At 32.4% G+C, this 24,176-nt stretch overlaps 1 protein-coding gene across 1 annotated transcript; it reads left to right on the forward strand.

Annotated features, from left to right (window-relative positions):
* Nucleotides 1–415: 415 nt before the first annotated feature.
* On the forward strand, nucleotides 416–4,370 carry LOC131040749 (protein SRG1). Its single transcript, XM_057973702.2, has 4 exons — nucleotides 416–754; nucleotides 2,364–2,611; nucleotides 3,559–3,883; nucleotides 4,086–4,370. Exons 1-4 carry the CDS (start codon nucleotides 476–478, stop codon nucleotides 4,335–4,337), a joined length of 1,104 nt encoding a protein of 367 aa, XP_057829685.2. The 5' UTR covers nucleotides 416–475; the 3' UTR covers nucleotides 4,338–4,370.
* The last annotated feature ends 19,806 nt before the right edge of the window (nucleotides 4,371–24,176 follow it).

Consider the following 24,176-nt stretch of genomic DNA (forward strand, 5'->3'; position numbering starts at 1 on the left):
ATGTGTAAAAGAATTCAAAGATTGGTAATACATGGTAAAATCGATAACGTTTACGAAGTCTCTGTGCCCTCTCAGATGCTGACATTTATCAAGCTGTATTGAAATTTTAATAGAATTTTGAAATGAAGCGCCACCGATATTAGGTGCATTTCTTTTGACTCTCTTATTAAATCCATGCCAGACCACACGTTATAATTGTCAGGAGTGGAATTTTGACGTCCAACATACTTTTCTCATTCTTGCATGTCAACCACGTGAATTTACTACTGAAATCTTGTTCTTCTGGGAACATGATAATTGTGCCTCTGCAGGTTCCTTCTCATTGTTATGCGTTTAAATTTCAACTTTGTCAGCCTCAACTAATATAAATATACCAGTGAATCTCTGTTTTCACAAAAAGTGTTTCTTGTATCTTCAATATACACACTAATTTCTCAGGTTGAACATTTTATCAGCTCTGAAGAGGAGAAGAATAATGGTTTCAGTTGATTTGAGCAGCTCACCCAACTGGGGGAAATCTCTTATTCCAGTTGAGAGTGTTGAAGAATTGGCAAAAAGGCATCTCACACAAGTTCCAGAGAGATATGTGAAAAGTGATGAAGAGAGACCAGCAATCTTTGAGTCTGCAACTGATCTATTTGACTCAGAGAAAAATGATGTTGTCATTGATATGAGTAAGATTGCACAAGAAGAACATAGAGAAGAAGAGATCAGAAAAATGGCCAAGGCTTGTGAAGAATGGGGATTCTTTCAGGTATTATAATATAATTTTTTCCATAAAATCAATAAGATTGCCTAGATAGTCCATTTCTGTCTTTATTGAATAAAAATAAATCTATACTAAGAATTTGTTTTCAGAAACATGACCAGGAGTTTCTGTTTCATGTTCTCACAGTCTTTAACGTGAGATCTATTCTGAGGAGCCATTTCTAGACAATTCTAATATCCTCTCTTCGTTTTTATAATTATTTAACTATATATAATATTATAAAACATTGATAGATTTTTTGAAAGGGTTTAACTTGATCTTTCAAAGGGTTTAACTCTTTTTACATAGATAAGATCGATTAAAATATAGTCTAACAAATAAAGATGAAATTGTTACATGAATCAGCAATACAAATATTGAAAACAATAGCTACCATCACAACATTAGCAGATAGTGCAAGAACAAGCACCCAATAAACGATTAATACACCGCTTGAAACCATAGAGATCCTATTAACTCTGAACCCTGGCAGCAGTCCTTCCTACTGAGTTTCTGAAACAGATTTTCTTTTTCTTATAATCTTTCATAGAACTTCAAATCTGAAGAAACCAAGCCTCCAAATCTCTTCCAACCTTACCCTAAAATCCTTTGTCCAATGAACTCTTCCTTCCTTACACTTACAACAGACTATATACCTCTAACAATACAATTCTATATTCAGGGAAATGGTTATGTAGCTCTACGATAAACCAAAAAATCCATATGGATATCTTGGCGCATCATAGAAGCTGGATAACCGTTTCTTATACTCATGGAAATGGCTATCCAACCTTATGATAAACGAAGGAATCTATTATGTAAGGGACATGGATATCCTGGCCTATCATAGAAGCTGGACAACTGTTTCTTATATTTACGGAATGGCTATCCAATCTTACCATAAACCAAGGAATCTATTATGTAAGGGACAAGGATATCCTAACCCATCATAGAAGCTGGATAGCTGTTTTCTATATCCACCCAACTTTTTTAGTATTTGTAATTATCTTATAAATAATAATCCCTAGCCCATCAGAGAAGCTGGATAGTTGTTTCCTATATCCACCCAACTTTTTAAGTATTTGTAATATTATCTTATAAATAATAATCTAAATACTTATTCATCAATATGGATAAAGATATTTTTCAATATATATTGATGTTTCTTAAATGCAACCTTTTAAAATCTCATTCTATGTTGTGGTTATCCAATTCTACGATAAATCAAAGAATCCATTCTGTAAGGGACATTGATATCCTAACCCATCCTAGAAGTTGTATAGCTATTTCTTATATTCACAAAAATGACTATCCAACCCTATGATAAACCAAGGAATCCATTATATAAGGGACATGGATATCCTGGCCTGTTGTAGCTATTTCCTATATCCACCCAACCTTTTTAGTATTTGTAATTTTATTTTATAAATAATAATCTAGATACTTGTTCATCAATATAGATAAAGATTATGGTATATATTTTTCAATATTTATTGAAGTTTTTTAAATGCAACCTTTTAAAATCTGATTGTATGTGGTGGGCACCACAACACTTGAGATAATTCAGTAAAATTGGTAATTCAGTCAAGTTATAATGGATTTGCATGCTTTACAGGTTGTTAACCACGGTATTCCTCATTCACTGATAGACACTCTGAAAAGGATTGGGAAAGAGTTTTTCCAGCTGCCATTGGAGAAGAAGCAGAGGTATTCATTGAGGCCAGGAGATCTTCAGGGCTATGGCCAGACCTTCGTTGTGTCTGAAAGTCAGAAGCTGGATTGGGGTAATGTGTTAGGATTGGTCATGTATCCTACCGAGCTCAGAGATTTGAACTATTGGCCGACTGAACCTGCTGATTTCAGGTATTGCAGAATGTCATATGGAAAAGGAATTATATTATGTTATAATTGTAGAAAATAGGGAAAAAGAATTAAATTAAAATTATAACTGTAGAAAATATGGCTTAGATTAGCTGTAGAGTATTTTTGTTCACCTCTAGATTCGGGATGAAATTTGAGGCTTGGATTCTACTGGGAACCTTCTTTTGTCTTTCCTTGAAATGAGCTTAAATATTCTTAAATTTTCTCTTTGCTAGGTCAAGAATACTACTTGGTTCGCAAGTCAAATGTAGAAAATACTTTGTCTGTTTGCTAAGTCTAGAATATCATTTCATTCAATGGTCAATTGTAAGGAAGGTAATATGAAAGCACCGTTTGGGTTCAATGGCCTCCCAATTGCCAAATTCTTCGGCGTTTGGATATGGATGGCTAAGTAAGCATAATTTTAAATAATTTTTTTTAAGAAAAGACATTTTAGTTGCACTCTCCTGTTAAGAATGCTACAAAAACAAAAGGACAAGATTGGATTCAATTTCTAAGTAACTGTAACTGGATTAAACTATTATACTTTTTATATAAAGTCAAATTCGCGTTTCTTTCAAATTCTAGACATCATCTATGTAAATGAAGCAAGTTTTCATCAACTTTGTTATTTATCTTGTCACCAGTATGGTCATCCTCCTGTACAATGGTGGGATTCATGTTAATGAACCCATATATCACTGTATTACATACCATTAACATCTTTTTAAATTAAGGTTTCTTTAGTTAGCCTGGAATAAGCACAATATAGATTTCTCTTTAACTTATTAGTTTGCTATTGCAATACAATCAACTATAGTATGGTTTTATCTGAACCAAGGAAAGTAATACCAACCTATATTGGGCACTCCGGGCTTAGAATAATAACCAGTGCTATTCAAAATTGTATGTTCCAAACATCTCTAATTTTTTTCATATGGGATTTGCAGGGAGAATGTGAATGCATACAATACTGAAGCTAAAAACCTTGCAGAGCAACTGTTGGCTTTGGTTGCTGAGTCATTACAGCTGCAACCTGACTTCTTTGTCAAGAAATTTGACAATGCATTCCAAAGAATGAGGATGAATTACTATCCTCCCTGTGTCAGTCCAGATCTTGTTCTAGGACTTAGTGCACATGCAGACATGGTAGCTCTGACTCTACTGCTGCAGGATGATGAAGTACTGGGATTGCAAATTCACAAGGATGACCAATGGAGATCTGTCAAACCAATTCCTTATGCCCTGGTCATTAATATTGGAAACTTGATAGAGGTAATTCCCTTAATCACTTTGAAAAAGGCAATGTTTAGGAATGGAAAAATTGAAAACAGGATATCAGAGAATGAATTTGATTAGTCTTGTTCTTATCCTCTTTCTTGCCAATGTTTACAGAGGTGAGGCATTATAGTGGTCCAATACAAACAATTATGAGTCCCCTTTTCTTTTTGCTTAATTTGTGAAGTTGAATTTGCAGGTTATGACCAATGGAAGATACAAGAGCATTGTACACAGAGCAGTAACGAACAAGGAGAAGGAAAGACTATCGATTGGAGTATTTTATGCTCCCAGATTCACTGAAGAGATCAGTCCTGCCCCTGAACTGATTGATGATAATCACCCCTGCTTGTTCAGGAAGTTTATACACCAGGATTACATGCAGGACTATTACGCTCGTGGAACAAAGGAAAAAAACTCATTTTATGAATTTGCTGGAATTAAAAATTGAGCCTTTATCAGAAAGAAAAAAGATATTAAATGCAGCAGAAACAGTAAACAGGGCTGGGCGAAGTTGCACTGTTTTCCATTCAAAATCATGCATTTCAAGTTTCTTTTACATATTCCCATTATAAATTAAGATTATTATAAACAATTTTTCAATATAAATAACACAGAGAATTACAGAATGCACCACTCAACTAGAAGCAACAGGTTTGGGAATGCAGCCATTTTAATTGGGCCGTGGTTATTCTGGGTCCAAAACAGATCTTTTTAGCCACGTGTTTATTGTAAAATCGACAGTGTAAAATGCACGTACTGCTCTTTTGGAGCCAGAATAGAGGTGTCCTTTTAATTGTGCACCTAGGCATTCTTTTAAAAAAAATAGAAAATGACATAATGATTTATTTTAATATTTATATCATAAAGACTTTCTTTTACTAATCTTTCAGCATAAATATTTGTTTTAATTAATTTAGAATGTACATAATTGTGTATTTAATTTTGGAATTAAGTGTTATGAGTGTCTTCCATTCAATTTTTAAGAATTTGAGATCGCTATCTACAAACTCCACAATTTTATCATCTAACATATTCTCCTTATTCATCTTCTTGTTATGGGTTCTTTTGCTAGGCTCCTTTCTAATTGAATTACCACATTATATTATAATATTCATGTGTTAGTATTTACTAACATATCTATATTTTTTATTAATTATGTAATCAAATAAATTAAGATTAGTTATTAAATATAAATCTAAAAACTATTTATCATAAGAATCATTTAAATTAAAAAATAATTTCTAAAATTTGAAGTTAGTTACAAAAATTAAATATTTTCTTTTTACTATAAACTACTATTTTCATAAAGATTAAAAATAAGATATTTTTTGTGAGAGGTATTAATGAGATGCATTAGTTAAAAAAAATTCTTACTAAATTGGTTGATAAATTCAAAGTCTTGCCAACAATTAAAGCACATGATAGTCATTACCATATGGTCTTGGGAAAATAAATATTTACTTACTTTTCAGAGGAAAACTTATAGTTGTAAAGACAACTTGATATATCAATGAAATGCATTAGTTATTAAAAAAATGTAAGAATTTTGGAACACAAAAAATCAATCGTTTAATGAAAAAAATTATATATGGAAATGTGTTATATCTAAGAACTATATCGTAAATATTGTTTCAAAAACTAATTGAGCTACCTTTTAAATTATTTTTAAAGACCTATAATAGATGGTGAAAATGATACATTGATGAATTATCTAGTTCCTATGATAATGACATTTATTCAACTAAATTAAAATCTGAATAGTTTTAAGTCACTTAGAATTTTTATTTCTTTTCTCAATGAATAAGTGTCTTATATTATTTTATATCAATTGGATATAACTAAAAAATATAGCGAAAAAAAAATTCATGAAAAAGTCCATACAAGACATAACCGTGACCAACAAAGTGCAAGTAACCAATTCATATATAGCATAAACAACATTCTTATCATAATTCAATCTCCAAAAGATAATGGTGGCTAACTTCTCTTGATCATCAATAGGAGTAGGTCTTATCTCTTATGATTTAGGACAAGGGTTATTAGAAGAAGATGGATTCTCATCTATGATTTTAATAGTTCCCTTATCAAATAGTTCTTGCATACTTTTTTAGAAATATGGACAATCATAAGCATGATGATCATGAGTTTGATGATATGAACAAAAAGGAGTGTTTGAAGAAGAAACATACTTAGATGAACAATAAGTACTATCTCTTGCAAGATAAACTTTAAAGGTTTGAATTCTAAGGAGATCATCCATCTAGGTGAAACATGAGAATGTCCTAACCTTCAGTACAAGTTTGTGTAGAAGGGTTTATAGGGACTCTAATGACTTGCTCAAATTTTCCAAGTCCTTGTTCCCTAAAACTTTGTTTTGATATTATATTATAGCCACTCCTATAGGAATTTCTTAATTAAGAAGGAGGAACATTATAGTGAATTTTTTTAAGTTTTAGTGTAAGTGTATCTAGGAGGAGCAAAGGGGAAAGTGGATGAAGAAGGAATTTCTTGTGTAGGGAGATTTTCCTTTCTATTATCATACATATCCTCTTTGATATATGTTGGGAAGGAAGATCCTTATCATCTAAGGCCTCATCTTTACCTAACGCTATGTGGAGAGATAGATCATAAATGAAATGCATAACATCATCTTCTCTACAAATTCTTTGATGATTAAGATAGGTTCTAGGAGAATAAGGGGGATCTAGAGAGATTGAAACACTAATATTTTGATCTTGCCCCCCTTGCACTAGGGTATGTGCATGAGAAGAATATGGTAAATGTTGATCTTCAATGATTGCTCTCTATTAGAGATATCATGGATAGGAGTATAATTAGCTCTTTCTTCATTCACATTAGATACCCTAGCAGAGGTACAAGTATTAGGTTTTCCATTAGCATATATAGGATTAGGATCTACCAAAGTTTTAATGTGATCAACATATGTAATGCATTTTCCTAGAAATGTCACCATATGAATAGCATGCATTATAGATAAAAGCTTTTAGATTCAATTGATTTATAGAAAGCAACTTGGAAATTCTAAAAATGCAATATGCCAAAGTGATATGAATTGAAAGAAGCAATGTGAAGTGAAAGAAATCATTATCCAACACATGATTATGGTAAATTTAAGTGTAAAGCAAGGTAATCATATGTGAAATAGAAAATAAGTCAAATCTATTAATTTTCATTATGAATGTTTAAGATCATATCTAAAAATAGAATTTGTGAACTATGCAACCCACAAATCAAATTTTAAAAAAAAAATATTTAGGGTTTTTATGATTTTAACCTCTTAATTTATGTAATTTTATTAAAATTAGATCTATGAATACAAAATTGAAAATTAAAATGTTTCTAAATTAGATCTAAAATAATTAACAAAATAGACAACCCATAAGCTCAATTTTAGAATTATAAAATAGGGTTTGTGTGAATTTAACCTCTAATTTATGAAATTCAATTGGAAATTAAACTAGTAAATGTAAATTTGAATTTGAAAATGAATAAACAATCAGATCTGAAAACATAAATCATAAATAAGGGTGTATCACGTCGGGTTCACTGAAATGTGATAAGTGAAAAATTAGGGTTTCACCCAATGATGAAGCAAAACCCTTAAGTTTTTCTTGGGGAACAATTACATTAAAGAGGGGTGAATACAATAGATCTAGCCTCAAATCAACAAGGATAGGGCTAAGAATTCTAATTATATTCACTATATTAGAGTTTGATTCCCTATTTTTAAGTTGAATTGTGAAAGTGCTGAAATTAGGGTAAATGGGCTAAAATTGAAGAGATTATGCATAAACAATGAGCTATAAAAATCAAACGGAGCCACGAACTTGAATTTGAGAAATATGTGAATGTTTAGACCTATTTCCAAAAGGTTGTCCTGAATTGTCAGGACCAAAATTCCCACCGCTCTGGTCCTCTGCACTTTTCATTGTCCAAAGGGGAACCTATTCGTCTCTATGAATTATGTTAATCATGAAAGTTATAGCTTCACACTTGTTCCTACACACATTAGAGAAGGAAAAAATGGTTGGGAGTAGGGGTTTGCCTAAGTCAACCCCCAATTTAGGAATTAACCTTGAATGAATCAATGCAAATAGTGAAATAGATAATGGAAGGATTTACCTCAAATCTGCAATTGTTGATGATGTTTTTCTTCTTGAATGTAACCACATATGTTGTATGAAATGGCATGAACATGAAAAAACCCTAATCACACACACATGCTCGCATATGAATGTTGTAATTTTGCTCCGTAATGGTTGAATGAAGGATACGCAGCCTTGAAGATCTCTTAAAATGCTTGATGATGAATGCTTCATGGATACAAGGGTGCTCAAGGATGAATAGCTTGAATAGATAGATGAAATTATGTTGATCAAATGTCTTTATATAGGGTATTTGGGTCATTTACCAATTAGGCCGACCTCCAATGGTCATGCGGAGCCACAAAACCAAACTCATGTTGGAGAAGTGAGACCCTTGCCCCATTTTGAAATAGGTCCTAACTAAGAGGGACTAGAGCTCTAGTCTTAGGACTAGGGCACTAGTGCCCTGGTCTTTCTTAGTTAAAGACCTTAATTTAGCACTAAGGAGAAGGATAACACGTTGGGAAATCAGCTAGTGGGTGCACATGGCATCAGAATTGGAGTTAAGGAACTAAACAAATCTCGATAGAAGATGAGGAGGGGACACACTAATTTATCCTTTGTTGTGGATTATGGCCCTTGTTATGGGTTAATTTTGGTTTCTAAGGATTATGGTTTTCTTCTATAGAATTTGAATCATCATTTTTGACAAGATGTTATAGGATATTGTTATTTTTTTTATTTTAATATGTTTATCTGGCTTTAGCCACTTATCAAGCAAAAAAAAAATTGTTTCAAATCTAGACTAAAATATATTTTCAAAAATTTCAAATAGCTATAATAGATAGTAGAAGTGACATGTTGAATTTTTTTTGAATTCTAAATTGAATAGTTTTAATAGCCTTTTTGAATACTATTATTTCTTTTAGTTTCTTATAACAATTCATTTTTTATTAATAATTAAGCATCTTACATTACATTAATATTGTATATATCCTATAAATTTACATAATATTTTTTTCTCAATTTTTAAAACAATTCAAATTCAACATATTATTTTCTATACTTTCAAATTTTGATTAGACTACATTGTAATTTTGTGAACTTTTATAAAATTCCAATTCAACAAAAACTTGTGTATCGTTTCAAAAACAAATTCAATTACCCTTTTAAAATGTTAAAAGATTTATCACACATGATGAAAATGATGTGTTGTTGAATTCTCTACATTGTTATCGAGGTTGAAATTATTAGATTGGATTGAAACTTAAATAGTTTTAAGAGTTATTTAGAATCCTTTAATTTCTTATAACAATTCATTTTTTATGAATGTTGAGTCTTATATTATTTTTGATATAAAAATTAAAATTACAATAAAAAAATATGTAAAATTCATCACAAAATTAAATTTAATCAATTTTTTTTTTGAATAGTTCATATTTAACATAAGAAATCTTAATTTGCATCCAATGTAAACTTTTACACATAAATTTTTTATTAATTTGAAAATTTTATTAAACTACCTTGCCATTTGTGTAAATTTCTAGAAGAAACACATTCAACAAAAAAAAAAAAAACATTTCTATTGTTTAAAATAAACTTAAGTACTTTTACCAAAGAAATTATAGGTTTATAAGTAATCCTTGTAGCCTTTGTGGAAGATTATCCCATGTAGGGTTGGCATCCCCAATTCTTGGTTATATAAGACTATGAGCCCTTTCAAAACTCACCTTTATAATCAAAGAATAATTCATATTCAACATAATTTTTCTATACTTTCAAAATTATTAAGTTCGATTCAAATTTGAAAACTTTAAAAAAGTAATTTCTTTATAGCAATTCATTTTTATGAGCAAGTGTCTTATATATAAATATTCTTATTGCATATATCATAGAGAAAAAATTGTGGATATGAAAAGTCATATAACAAAGTTCATACAAACATTAAACCTGATCTATATATTCCTTGCAAAAGTTGATTAGATATCTAGGATATTTTGTGAAATTTTAAAATATTATATTAAAGAAATTAAAGTTGTTTCAAAACTTAATTAAAGTGCTTTTCTAAAATTTTCAAAGTTATATAGTAGATGGTGAAAATGATATATTGATGAATTCTCTTCATTTTTATCAATATTGATATTAATTAAGGTAGGTTTAAATTGAATAGTTTTACTATTCATTTGGAATGTCTTTATTTTTTCAAGTTTCTTATAGAAAAAATTACACAACAAAGTCTTTATAAACCAATTCATATTTCGCATAATAATTTTCTAATAAATTTTAATAACAATTCAAATTCAACATAAACTTTTCTATACTTTCAAAAGTTGACTAGACTACTTTAGTATTTTGTGAGTTTTTAGAATAGTCAGATTCAACAAAAAGTTTTGTATTGTTTCAAAACCCAATTAAACTATTTTTTTTTTTAAATCAAAGATATGAAATAGATGTTGAAAATGATACATTGATAAATTTTCTAAATTCTTATTGATATTGACACCATTAATCTAAATTAAATTTGGAAAACTATAAAAACAATATATAACACCTTTGCTTTTAAAAAAATTATAACAATTATATTTGTATTAATAAATGTCTTACATTATTTATATATAAACATTAATTTTATACATAAAATAAATAATTAAAAAAATTATCAACCCTAGCTCACCCGGTCGTGGATTGCAACTTAAGGCGTGGGTATGCTCCCCATGGTCTTGAGTTCGAGTCCCCGACTATGTTAACTCTGTGTGTGTTGCTACCTTGTGAGTGGGTCGTTCGCAACTTAAGACGTGGGTATGCTCCCCATGGTCTTGAGTTCGAGTCCCCAACTATGTTAACTCTGTGTGTGTTGCTACCTTGTGAGCGAGTCGTACACAGGGAGATTAGTCTCGCTTTGGTGAGGACACCTCCAGATTCCACGATATTGAATATAAAAAAAAAAATTCACTACAAATTAATTTTACCCAATAAATCTTTTAAAAAATATTAATTTCGCATAAATAACCTCAATTCACATTCAATATTATCTTTTCCACGTAAACACTTTCCCACTCTTTCAAAATTTGATTACAGAACCTTTGACATTTTTCTAAATTTTCAAAGAAGAATTCAAAGATTTTGTTACATGGTAAAAGTTACGACGTTTAGGAATTCTCTGAGTTCCTCACGTTTACTGAGCTGTTTTGAATTTAGGCGCCGCCAACATTAGGTGTAATCCTTTTCTCTTATCAAATTCATGCAAGATCGCACGTTATAATTGTCAGTGGTGGAATTTTGCCGTCCAACATAATTTTCTCATTCCTGTATTGGTTACCCATGTGGATTTGCTACTAAATTCTAGTTTTACTGCGAACATGATAATTATGCCGTCTAACGTACCTTTCTCACTTTTGGATTTGCTACTAAATTCCTGTTTTACTGCGAACATGATAATTATGCCTTCTAACATACCTTTCTCACTTTTGGATTTGCTACTAAATTCCTGTTTTACTGCGAACATGATAATACGTTATGGGTTCAAATTTCAACTTTGCAACCTCAACTGCTGTAAATACTGTGTATCTTCAATATTCACAGTAATTTCTGAGTTTGAATATTTTATTAGCTTTGAGGAAAGGAATAATGGTTTCAGTTGATTTGGGCAGCTCACCCAACTGGTGGGGAAGATCTCTTATTACAGTTGAGAATGTTGAAGAGTTGGCTAAAAACATAGAGATCCGAACAAACTCTGAAAGCTAGCAGCAGTCCTTCCCACTGAATTTCTGAAACAGGTTTTCTTCAAATCCGAAGAAATCATACTTCCAAACCCTCTTCAAAGCCAGGAAATTTCTGTGAGAAAAATAATAAGTGCAGAAAATTTGCAAAGAATAACAATAACACATAACACACAGATTTAAGTGGAAAAACCCAGTAAAAGTATAACAGTAAAAAACCAAGGAAAAATTTTGTCTTTCATATTAATTCTCAGGAATTATAGAGTTACAACAATCTCAAAAAACTATTCCGGCCATATTTTCAAAGGAGGCAGAGCTACTCTATATATATACAAATTTGAGAAACTTAATGCTATAATTAAGTTCTCAAATTTGCCATCTCTAACCCTTCCAATGCCACCACTATAGTCATATTATTGACTAAGCCTATATGTGGCACTCAATCGTCTACAAGGTTGACACATAAAGAGTCCAACTTGATTCTCCTATGAATTACTTAATAATTTATTGAGTCAACACAATCGAGTTGCAGAGTCCTAGTTGGAGACAACTTACTAAATATAGTAAGTACGACTCACACAACTACATGTATGACACATATAGGAGCAGAGTCCTAATTGAAGACAACTTGTATGACACATATGGAAGCAAAGTCCTAATTGACTTCACATTCCAACATTCTCCCACTTGAAGTCAAATTTCAAACTCTGAATAATTCCTCTACTGAAATATCATTGCCAATGTTGTTTGTCATCACATAATCTGTAGACCAAGAGAAAATCTGCACCAAATGAACTTCTCTCTACTAATAGGCTTCGTCATAATATCTGCAGGGTTCACATCAATGTGAATCTTGGCTAAAGAGATTTGTCCTCCTTCCACCACTTCATGAACAAAGTGGTATTGAATATCAATATGCTTTGTTCTAGAATGGTAAGCTGAGTTTCGCGCTAAGTGTATAGCACTTTGACTGTCACAATGCAGTACCATGTTATCTTGCTTCACTTGCAATTCACCCAGCAGCATCTAAAGAGCCTCTCAAATATCTGAGAGCCCACTTCACAGTTGTCCAATGATCAGTACTAGGATTCGACATGTACCTACTAACAACTCCCACTGCTTGTGCAATGTTTGGTCTGGTGCACACCATGGCAAACATAAGACTTCCTACTGTTGCTGAGTATGGTACATGAGACATCTGTGTCTTCTCTGCTTTTGTGTTAGGGCACTGTTCAGAAGACAATTTAATATGAACAGGAAATGGAATACTAACTGGTTGTGCTTTCTGCATATGCATATTGAAGCATTGCAGAACCTTCTCCACATAAGTTTTCTGTGACAATCATAATTTTTTGTTGTTTATGTCTCTATGTATCCTCATTCCAAGAATTTGATTTGCACTACCTAAGTCCTTCATCTCAAACTCCCTAGCAAGCTGAGTTTTCAAATGGATGATTTTATAAATGTTGGGACCTGCTACCAACATATCATCAACATACAGTAGTAGAACAATAAAACTATTGTCATCATACCTTTGAAAATAGTTACAATGATCAACCTCACATCTACTAAAATCCAAACACAACATGAAGGAATCCAACCGCTTGTATCAACACCTTGGTGCCTGTTTCAAACCATACAGTGATTTTCTCAGCCTACAAACAAGATTCTCATTGCCTCTTTCCTCAAAACCTTCTGGATGTTGCATATAAATCTCCTCAAAGAGATCACCATGCAGGAAGTTGGTTTTTACATCTAACTGTTCTAACTCCAAATCAAGACTAGCAACAAGAGCTAAAACAACTCTAACAGTACTTAATTGTACAACAGGTGAATTTTTTTTGTCAAAATCAATACAATTTATGTGCATACCCCTTGGCCACCAACCAAGCTTTATATCTCTCCAAATTATCATTTAAATCTCTCTTCAACTTGAAGACCCACTTGTTCCCAATAGCTTTTATCCCCTTAGGAAATGACACAAGCTCCCATGTTTTGTTCTTATGCAGAGCTTTCATCTCCTCTTCTATAGAAACTATCCATTTGCTTGCACATTCAGCTTCACAAGCCTTCTGATATGAACTAGGTTCACCAACATCAGTAAGTAACGCATAAGCAAAATTACAAGTAAGAGAATATCTTGCAGGTGGCTTGATTACTCTACTGGATCTTCTTAAAACAGGTGATGATTCACCCTGTGGCTCAACTGGTTGTTGTTCTTCTGGTTGATCTTCATCTAGTTGCTCTGCATCCGGTTGTTCTTCATCAAGTACATCTAGATGATCATCACATTTTTCAGCCTCTACCGAAATAACTTCCATACCTTGTTGTTCTTTACCTCTTTGCATTGAATTTTCATTAAAATACACATCTCGACTAACAATATTCTTGTGGGCAGCAGTATCCCACAATCTCTACCCCTTTGTACCTTCTACATAGCCAAGAAAAATACATTTTGTGGACGTCTTGTCCAGCTTATTTCTATTCTCTTTGAGAATATGTACATAAGCATTACAACCAAAAATACAGAGGAATGAGTAATCAACTGGTTTACCTTTCCATATTTCTTCTAGAATTCTATTATCAAGAGCAATAGTGGGAGATCTATTGATCAGGAAACAAGTTGTATTTACAGCCTCCCCCCAAAATTTCTGCTCCAAACTAGCAGTACTCAACATGCATCTCGCTCGCTCCATGATTGTACAGTTCATGCATTTAGCAACACCATTTTGTTGTGGTGTCCTAGCAACCATCAACTGCCTTGCAATTCCATGCTCACTACAAAATTGATTAAATTTTGCTAAACAAAACTCACCTTCATTATCAGTTATAAGACATTTTATTCTCTTACCTTTATGATTCTCTACCAGAGCTCTAAACCTCTTAAAACAAGAAAACACTTCAGATTTCTTCTTGAGAAGATAAATCCACACCTTACAAGAATAATCATCTATAAATGAAACAAAATATGATGAACCTCTAATAGATGTTACTAGAGCTTCCCAAGTATCTGAATGAATTATATTTAATACATCTTTGCTTCTAGTAGTACTTCTAGAAAAACTCAGTCTATTATGTTTTCCAAACAAATAATATTCACAAAAACCTAAATCTTTAGATTTTACACCTGAGAGAAGATTTCTATCTAGTAGTACCTTGAGACCTTGTTCACTCATATGGCCTAGCCTTTGATGCCAGGTTGATAATGAGTCCATCTCTACATCAGATACCACAGTAGTCTCTCCAATGTTAATTTGTCCAACTAACCTATAGAGATTGCCAACCTTCTCTCCCTTTAGCACAACTAAAAATCCCTTTGTTACCTTGAGACAACTATTTTCACCACTAAATTTATAACCTTGTTCATCAAACACTCCAAGTGAAAGTAATTTTTTCTTTAAACTAGGTACATGCCTAACATGCTGAATAGTTCTAACTACTCCATCAAACATCTTGATTCTTACCTCTCATTCACCAACAACTTCTCATGGGTTGGCATTTCCCATGTAGACCATACCACCATCACAAGGTTGATAAGAAGTAAACCAATCTCTGTGTGGTGTCATATGAAAGGAAGCACCAGAATCAAGAATCCAAACATGAAGTAAAGAACTTCTCAAATTAGCAGTTAATACCTCTCCATCTTTCAATGGTGTCTGAGCTTCAGCAATGTTTGCCTCAGATGCAGGTGTATTAGGATTCTCCTTGGTTGTTTTTGGTAGCCTACAATCCTTTTGACATGTCCATTCTTGCCACGGTTCTATCATTTCACCCTTTTACATCCCTTTGATTTGGACCTGGTTTGTCCATGCTCAGTATTTTCTCTTTCCTGAGTTTTACCTCTTGCAACAAGGGCTTCATTAGAAGAAGATCCTTGAGATGTCTTTTGTCTTGAATCTTTAGAGATTAAAGCAGCCACCACATCCTCAAAGACCAGCTTCCCACTCGATGCAGAATTACTAAGAGCCATAAACAACTGATCCCAACTATCTGGCAAGGAGCAAAGTAATATTGTTGTCTTATCTTCTTCATTGATTTTCACACCCACTGAAGCCAATTTGCTTGTCAGTGTGTTGAAATCGTTTAGATGAATTGTCATGCATCCTCAAATTACACAACTGTCTCCTTAGAAGAATTTTGTTTGCTAATGACTTCATCTCATATAGCTTTGCAAGCTTATTCCACAAGTCATGAGTAGATTTCTCCTCTGCAACATTGAACATAACTGAATCTGCTAGAGATAACTGGATTGTTTCTCTAGCCACGCTATCCGTGGTATTCCAATCTCCTGTGCTCATATTTGCAGGTTTTGATGATACTCCTTTAAGAGCTCTATCGCATCCATCCTTCACCAACAAAGCTTCAATCTTAAGCTTCCATAGAGGAAAATTTGAACCATCAAACTTATGTACCTCAAATCTGGTAACACTATTTCCAGTCATTGGTCACTTTTAAAAACAAACAACTTCTACACAAATAACCTATGCTCTAATAGCAATTGTGAGAAAAATAACAAGTGCAAAAAAATTGCAAAGAATAACAATAGCACATAACACATAGATTTACGTGAAAAAACCTGGTAAAACTATACCAGTTAAAAACCATGGGAAAATTTTGTCTTTTGTATTGATTCTCTGGAATTACAGAGTTACAACAATCTCAAAAATCTACTCTAGTCATACTTTCAAAGGAGGCAGAGCTACTCTATATATATACAAATTTGAGAAACTTAATTCTATAATTAAGTTCTCAAATTTGCCGCCTCTAACCCTTCCAATGCCACCACTATGCCATATTATTGACTAAGCCTATATGTGGCACTCAATTGTCTACAAGGTCGACACATATAGAGTCCAACTTGATTCTCCTATGAATCACTTAATAATTTACTGAGTCAACATAACCAAGTTGCAAAGTCCTAGTTGGAGACAACTTACTAAATATAGTAAGTACGACTCACACAACTACATGTATGACACATAGAGGAGCAAAGTCCTAATTGAAGACAACTTGTATGACACATATGGAAGCAAAGTCCTAATTGACTTCACATTCCAACAATCTCTTCCAACCTTACACTAAATCCTTATGTCCAATAAACTCTTCCTTCCTCATACTCACAACAAACTATATACCTCGCATTCTGCTATGAGTCAAAATGATCTAAACCTGAAATATTTATGGCTAGTATTTATTAGCAATAAAAACAATGATATGGTATTGTTAATTTAATTATGTTAATGATAAATAAAATTAAGATGTATTGAGAAAGTCGGATGATAGGAATGTTCATCCTCCCTGAATCTTCCTCCTCCCTTCTCTACTATTGTTTTATGTTAATGATAAATAAAATTAAGATGTTTTGAGAAAGTCGGATGATAGGAAGTTCATCCTCCCTGAATCTTCCTCCTCCCTTCTCTACTATTGCTTTACCCTTATGACAGTTTATATTTTTTATGTTTTGGACTTTATGGTGAATAAGCCGTTCCATTTTGGACGGCCAGCCTTAAACCACACACACTAAGCAACATATTAAGCTTAGAGAATGTTAGTCAACTTTGAGTGTTTAACACTTTAAGCCTAGAAGTGTATTTTTAGTGTGACCACACACCTTAAGAAACATATTAAGCCTAAAAAATGTCAGTCAACTCTCAGTGTTTAACACTTTTAAGCCTTGAAATGTAAGCTTAGTGTGTGTGATTTAAAACGTTCCATTTTGGACCTATGGAAATGGCTATCCAATTCTTACAATAAATCAAGGAATCAAGACATAATGACCATCCAGCCCATATGACATTCATTATGTTATATAAGGAACATGGATGCCTTGACCCTTTATACAGGTTAGATAACCATTTCTTATATGCACCCACCTTTCGTAATATTTGTAATATTATTTTATAATTAACAATCTGAACACTTATTCCACTTACTCATCAATATGATTTTTTGAATATATGTTATATATTTTTCTGTATAATCCAGTTTTTTAAGCGCTAACCTTTTAAAATCTCATTGTATGTGGTGGTTGTTGTGGTTTGGGGTTACATTGCACAACAACACTTCAGATAATTCATTAGTTCAGTCAGGTGATCATGGATGTGAATGCTTTACAGGTTGTTAACCACGGTTTTCCTCATTCACTGTTAGACACTCTGAAAAGAATTGGGAAAGACTTTTTTCAGCTGCCATTAGAGAAAAAGCAGAGTTATTCATTGAGGCCAGGAGATCTTCAGGGCTATAGCCAGACCTTCGTTGTGTCTGAAAATCAGAAGCTGGATTAGGGTAATGTGTTAGGATTGGTCATGTATCCTCCCTAGCTCAGAGATTTGAACTTTTGGCCCTCTGAACCTGCTGATTTCAGGTATTGCAGAATGCTATGTGAAAAGGGAATGATATTAATGTTATAATTGTAGAAAATATGGAAAAAAAAATTATATTAATGTTACAAATGTAGGTAATATGGAAAAAGAATTATATTATTGTTATAATTGTAGAAAATGTGACATAGTTTAGCTGTCGCGCATTTTTTCTTTTCTCCTCTAGATTCGGGATGAAATTTCAGGTTTCGATTCTACTGGGAACCTTCTTTTGCATGCTATTGAAATATCCTTAAATTCTCTCTTTGCTAGGCCTAGAATACAAGGTTCACTGGTCAAATGTAGAAAATACTTTGCCTGTTTGCTTAAGTCTAGAATATCATTCAATGGTCAATTTTAAGGAAGGTGGTATTAAAGCACCGTTTGCGTTGAATATTTTATCGATTCAATCGCCTCCCAACTGGCTAATTCTTCGCCATTTGGATTTGGATAGCTAAGTAAGCATCCTTTTCAAAAGAAAAAAATTACAAAGGTCATTGCAGTTGCATTCTCCTACCCAGAATGCTCGAAAAAAACAAAAAACCAAGGATGCAATTTCTAAGTGTGACAGAATACATAGCCCTTAGACTTTTCTTTTTAACATAAAATCAAAGTTGTGTTTCTATAGAACTCTAAATATCATGTCAATGTAAATGATACCGATTTTCCATCAACTTTGGAATTTATCTTGTATAGTGGTGGAATTCATGGTAATGGAACCATATATAACTCTCATACGTACAATTAACATCTTTTTGACCTCTGGTTTCTGTATTTAGCCTTGAATAAACACTATATAGAGTTCTCTTGAACTGATTAGCTTGGTTTTATCTAACCAGAAAAAGTGATACCAGCCTATCTTGTCCAATCCTGGCTTACAATAATAAAGTGGTATTTAAAATTCTCTGTGCAAAACATCTCTAAATTTTTTTCATTATGGGATTTTCAGGGAGAATGTGAATGCATACAATACTGAAACTAAAAAGCTTGCTGAGCAACTGTTGGCTTTGGTTGCTGAGTCATTGCAGTTGCCACCTCACTTCTTTGTCAAGAAATTTGACAATGCATTTCAAAGAATGAGGATGAATTACTATCCTCCATGTCTCAGTCCAGATCTTGTTCTAGGTCTAAGTGCACATGCAGACATGGTAGCCCTGACTCTACTGCTGCAGGACGATCAAGTACTGGGATTGCAAATTCACAAGGATGACCAATGGAGATCTGTCAAACCAATTCCTTATGCCCTGGTCATTAATATTGGAAACTTGTTAGAGGTGATTTCCTTATGACTATCAAAAATACGATATTTAAGAATGAAAAAATTGAAAACAGGAAATAAAAAATGAATTTGGTTAGTCTTCCTCTTATCCTCTTGCTTGCCAGTGCATGCAGAGGCAACACACTATAATGGTTCAATATATTAAATTTTGAGTCCTCTTTTCTTTTTTGGCTTAAGTTGTGAAGCTGAATTTGCAGGTTATGACCAATGGAAGATACAAGAGCATTGTACACAGAGCAGTAACGAACAAGGAGAAGGAAAGACTATCAATTGGAGTATTCTATGCTCCTGGATTCACTCAAGAGATTAGTCCTTCCCCTGAACTGATTGATGATAATCATCCCTGCTTGTTCAGGAAATTTATACACGAGGATTACATGCAAGACTATTACACTCGTGGAGCCAAGGCAAAAGATTCATTTTATGAATTTGCAGGCATAAAAAATGAGCCTAATCAGAAAGGAGAAATGAGAAATGCAACAAAGTCAGTAGACAGGATACATTTCACGTTATCTTTACTTATTCCTATTATAATAAAAATATTGTAAAGTGTTTTTCTATATAAATAACACAGACGATTACAGAATGCATCACTCAACTAGTTGCAACGGGTCTGGAAATGCAGCTAGTTGTGTCCATTTATTTCTTGTAGGTCAAAAAAAACTTCTTGGTAGTCGTTAGCTTTATTGATGAGCCAACAAAAAGTTCATGACAATTGTTTTCATTGATACATACTTCATAAGCAACTTATAATTTTCAAACCTTGGGAACCATGGAGTGATTGTGTCCATCTTACAATGCTTGCATCCATCTTGAATAGGGACCTAATGTAGACTCCTAATTAGGTTTCGATTGATTAATTAAGCCTCTTCTACTTTATTATATTTAAGATAAATTTAGAGTATTTTTTTTATATTTAGGTCATGTTGTCTTATAGCATAGAATGAAGACACTTGTCACGATCTAAGTTAATATTCAACAAGGGTTTCTTTTAATATTTATTTTTTATTTTGTAACCATTAATTATTGTACTTTATAATTAATCCAAGGTTTATTCAATTCATTGCACATACAATTTCTAGATTCATTCTCTTCTCAAGATTGTACAAGCACATCAATGAAGTTTTCTCTCCTCATGTGATAGGAGTTTTAATTGCAGGTGATTTCTAGGAACTATGGGGTTCACTATCAACTATAGCATGGTTCGGAACTTTAAATCAATAATTTCATATCCAAATTTTGAGAGATCCAACATTAAATGAAAAACTAGATCATCCTAATGTGTGTGTGTGTGTATGTGTGGGTGTGTGTGTGTGTTATCATTGAGTCCAAAATAGCCAAAGACCCTAGAAACACATTTTCAAATCACCAAATCTAAACAATTGAAAAAAATTATAGATGCATAGATCAAAACAATAAATTCCCATACAAATGTATGGATACATATAATCATATACTATCATATAGTGTTTGCATAAAAAGTCTCCCTCTACGTACATATACAATTAAGTCTTTTTTAATCACTTTTTTTAGGGTACAAAGGTATTGCTACCGTAGACATTGTTGGGCCTTGTATAGCTTGGGGGATAAGAGTAGCAACTCTTAAAATTGTATAAATACCTTACTATTAACTAGAGGAAACTCTTCCATTTCTTGATGACAACAAAATCACTCATGGGTGATGTTTCTAAAAGGAAAGCAAAGGAGCGGAAACAACCTTCCTAATGCAAACCCCCAAGGAGAGTGAATCCAAATCTCTTTGCAAACCCCTGTATAGCATTACAAATAAAATAAATACACACACTAATAAATTTCAGATTTAGCATAAACACATAACAGAGAAGATTTTAATGTGGTAAAACCCTTTCGAGAAAAAAACCCACCACAATAAAGCATAGATCAATTGTATTATAGTAAAAAGCTATCACAAACAATATGCAGAGTCTATGCTCTTGCAAGTGCCTTCAACTGTGATATCTAAATCTAGAATAATTCTAGTAGAGCGTCTTTCAAAAGATACTTCACTCTTGTTCTCTTCTACAAACTATTGTATTTATCGAGTTTACAATGCAAAAGGAAGTAGCTTCTCAAAAGCATCCACATTCAATGTATCTACAACATTTAATTAGAAACTTTCTTTTTGTGCACAACTCTTTCCTAAATAATATTTAATACAAATATTACTTATTCCATGAATGCAATGTGTCCAAGAAAATCAAATATTTCTGCCAAAAATAAGAACTTTCTATTTTGCTCCAAGTCTATCTATGTGGAAGATTTGGTCCCACTAAAAATATTTCAAAAAACATGTACAAGAAAACAAAACAAAACTATGTAGCCACTCATCGCAAAGGGGGAGATTTGAAGAGCTCCAAAGAAAATTTATTCTCAAAGTTCCTACCTTGTGACAAGTGTCACAATTCTGCTTCCTACTCAATGCTTGTTACTTGCACTTTGGAAATTTATATTATAGCATTAAATTAATTAAAATCAGCACATAGGACCAATTAAATAATTAATTAAAAACCACTTGGGACTCCTAAGGTTGAGGCACCTTAATCCCAACATTTTCTCCCTTCGCCGATGAGCTAAAAAAATTCTAGTGGTGATTAAAAAAATTTGGATAATTAAAAAACATCTTGTTAGCTAGGTTTTCGAGACCCTCTATAAATTTGTCAACTTCATGGGTCTTGACAAATATTTTGGTGATGGAATACTCAATGGGGAAACAAATATTCTAACTCTTTTTTTAGTGGACTGTGTATTTTTCACTTAGTTGTATATTTCAGCTAGCATCTGAGAGAGAATGGTGAAAACTTCGATTTATTCATAAAAGCATAAATTTATTCAATTGATGAATAGAAACAATATTACATATATATAGGAGAAGGAAGCACATAAGTGAAGCGCATAATGGAAGATACAAGTATGCAGTTAACAACATCATAATCATCTCTATCTAACTACATGTTAATAATGTAATATTATATTTATGCTAATAGTATCGACATGTTCTATGTTGATGTAATGTTCACATGAGTGATTGTACCCTCACATGGCCTCCTAACCTAATATTTAATGCTTAAAAGATTTTTTTTGGCATAGAATGTCGAAATTAGGCAAACAAGATATCATCAAAAAGATAGTTTTATGTACTTTTCTAATAGAATAAATCTCATCATATAATTTTTCTATTGGTATAGTTTATTGTCTATCAAATTTATATCATCATTATGTACTTTTTATCTCACTACTTTTTCCTCTATCTCTAATTTTCACAATTGGTTTTAGAAGCATATTTTAGATCTATTTAGATCTATACATGTGTATTTTTCATAACCTACTCCAAGTACTTGTTATTTAGTTTTTTTGGGATTCACATTCTTCTCAATTACATGGATATTATTGCACCTAGAAAGGATCTATTTGAATCATAAGATGAATTCATTATATTTTTTTACAGGGATTGAGGTTATTGGTCTCTAATTTAATCATTTGACTTGATGTATCATGGGTTTTTTTGTTCATCCTTCCATGGTCATATTGGTCATCCTAGAAAGGGATAATCATAGTATTTGATGATGATACTTTAGAGGAGCTTGGTCTTGCATGTTTTGGTCGTTGCAAGGATTTTCTTCTTGTTCCTACTTGTTTCAATATCCAATCTCCATATTTTTTTGTTCCTAATTAGATCGCTATCACCATCACATCCATGTACCCTATTGATTTAGTATAGTATGATATCTATCATCTTCCAAATACAACTACTTGGGATTCATATCTTGTAAAAATACATTTTTGTTTGTGGATTCTAACATTTTATATTTAGAAGATTATCTTGAGGATATGCATTTCATCTTTCAAGGCAACCATATCATTATTTTCATCCCATCATCATTATCATTCTAGATCTTCTTCTACATCAATTGTCACAAGATTTTTAATTGCCATCATCTCATTCTAACATGTAGACATTTGAGAAATTCTTATAGACACACATCATTTAGGTTTGGATTCCCTATTCATCCATCTACTTCCTTCAAAGGAGAAAATGTTGTTTGTAGGTGGTGGATTACATTCTGTTTGGAAGAACTTTCCATTGGAATTGGAGCTACTTCTTTATAAAGTGATTCATACCTTCATTTTTTGTGTTCTATTTGTTAGAATTCATGAAATGTGATTCCCATGATCCCAGTTATCTTCTGCAAGAATACCTATCACACATACAGAGAAAATTGAACAGCAAAATAATTGAAGACAATAACAATGAAATTGATTGAATTGATTGAGTTACAATGAAGGATATGACATCCTTATAAAGAAATCTAGCTCTAAAGATAGAAACCCTAAATGGTGGAGTTTACAAGAAAGACTGAGAGTTTAAAATAGAATGCATGAATCAGTCATGTATGCACATAAAGCATAATAGATTATTTAAATGCATGAAACTCTCGAAATCTAAACATAGTTTACTTTTCCTAGTTTGCATTATGAATGGAGATAAATATTAATTAATTACTCATAATTAATTAATTAACTAAATAATATATTATTTAGTGAATTAATGCAATTAAGTGAATAATTAATATATAAATTATTTATTCCAACACTCCCCTTGAATGCACAACTGGAGAGAGAGGCAAAAAAGATGTTGGAAAAAAGAATGCAAAAGATGAATGCAATATGGGTCCCGACATAAAGCCTGATGAGGTACCCATGAACAAACATGCAAGTGTCTCATAAACAGAGAAAAGGAGAAACCCCAGTGGGAACAAAACTCCTCACCAAAAGAGAAACAAAAAAAAAGTACAAAACCAATATCTC

Source organism: Cryptomeria japonica, chromosome 5 (genome assembly GCF_030272615.1).
Source record: "Cryptomeria japonica chromosome 5, Sugi_1.0, whole genome shotgun sequence".
NCBI classification, from domain to species: Eukaryota; Viridiplantae; Streptophyta; class Pinopsida; order Cupressales; family Cupressaceae; genus Cryptomeria; species Cryptomeria japonica.

Coding starts and splice junctions, on each gene's coding strand:
- LOC131040749 (XM_057973702.2), top strand. CDS start 476: ATGGTTTCAGTTGATTTGAGCAGCTCACCCAACTGGGGGAAATCTCTT. Junction 755..2,363: donor AAGAATGGGGATTCTTTCAG/GTATTATAATAT, acceptor CATGCTTTACAG/GTTGTTAACCACGGTATTCC. Junction 3,884..4,085: donor ATATTGGAAACTTGATAGAG/GTAATTCCCTTA, acceptor TTGAATTTGCAG/GTTATGACCAATGGAAGATA.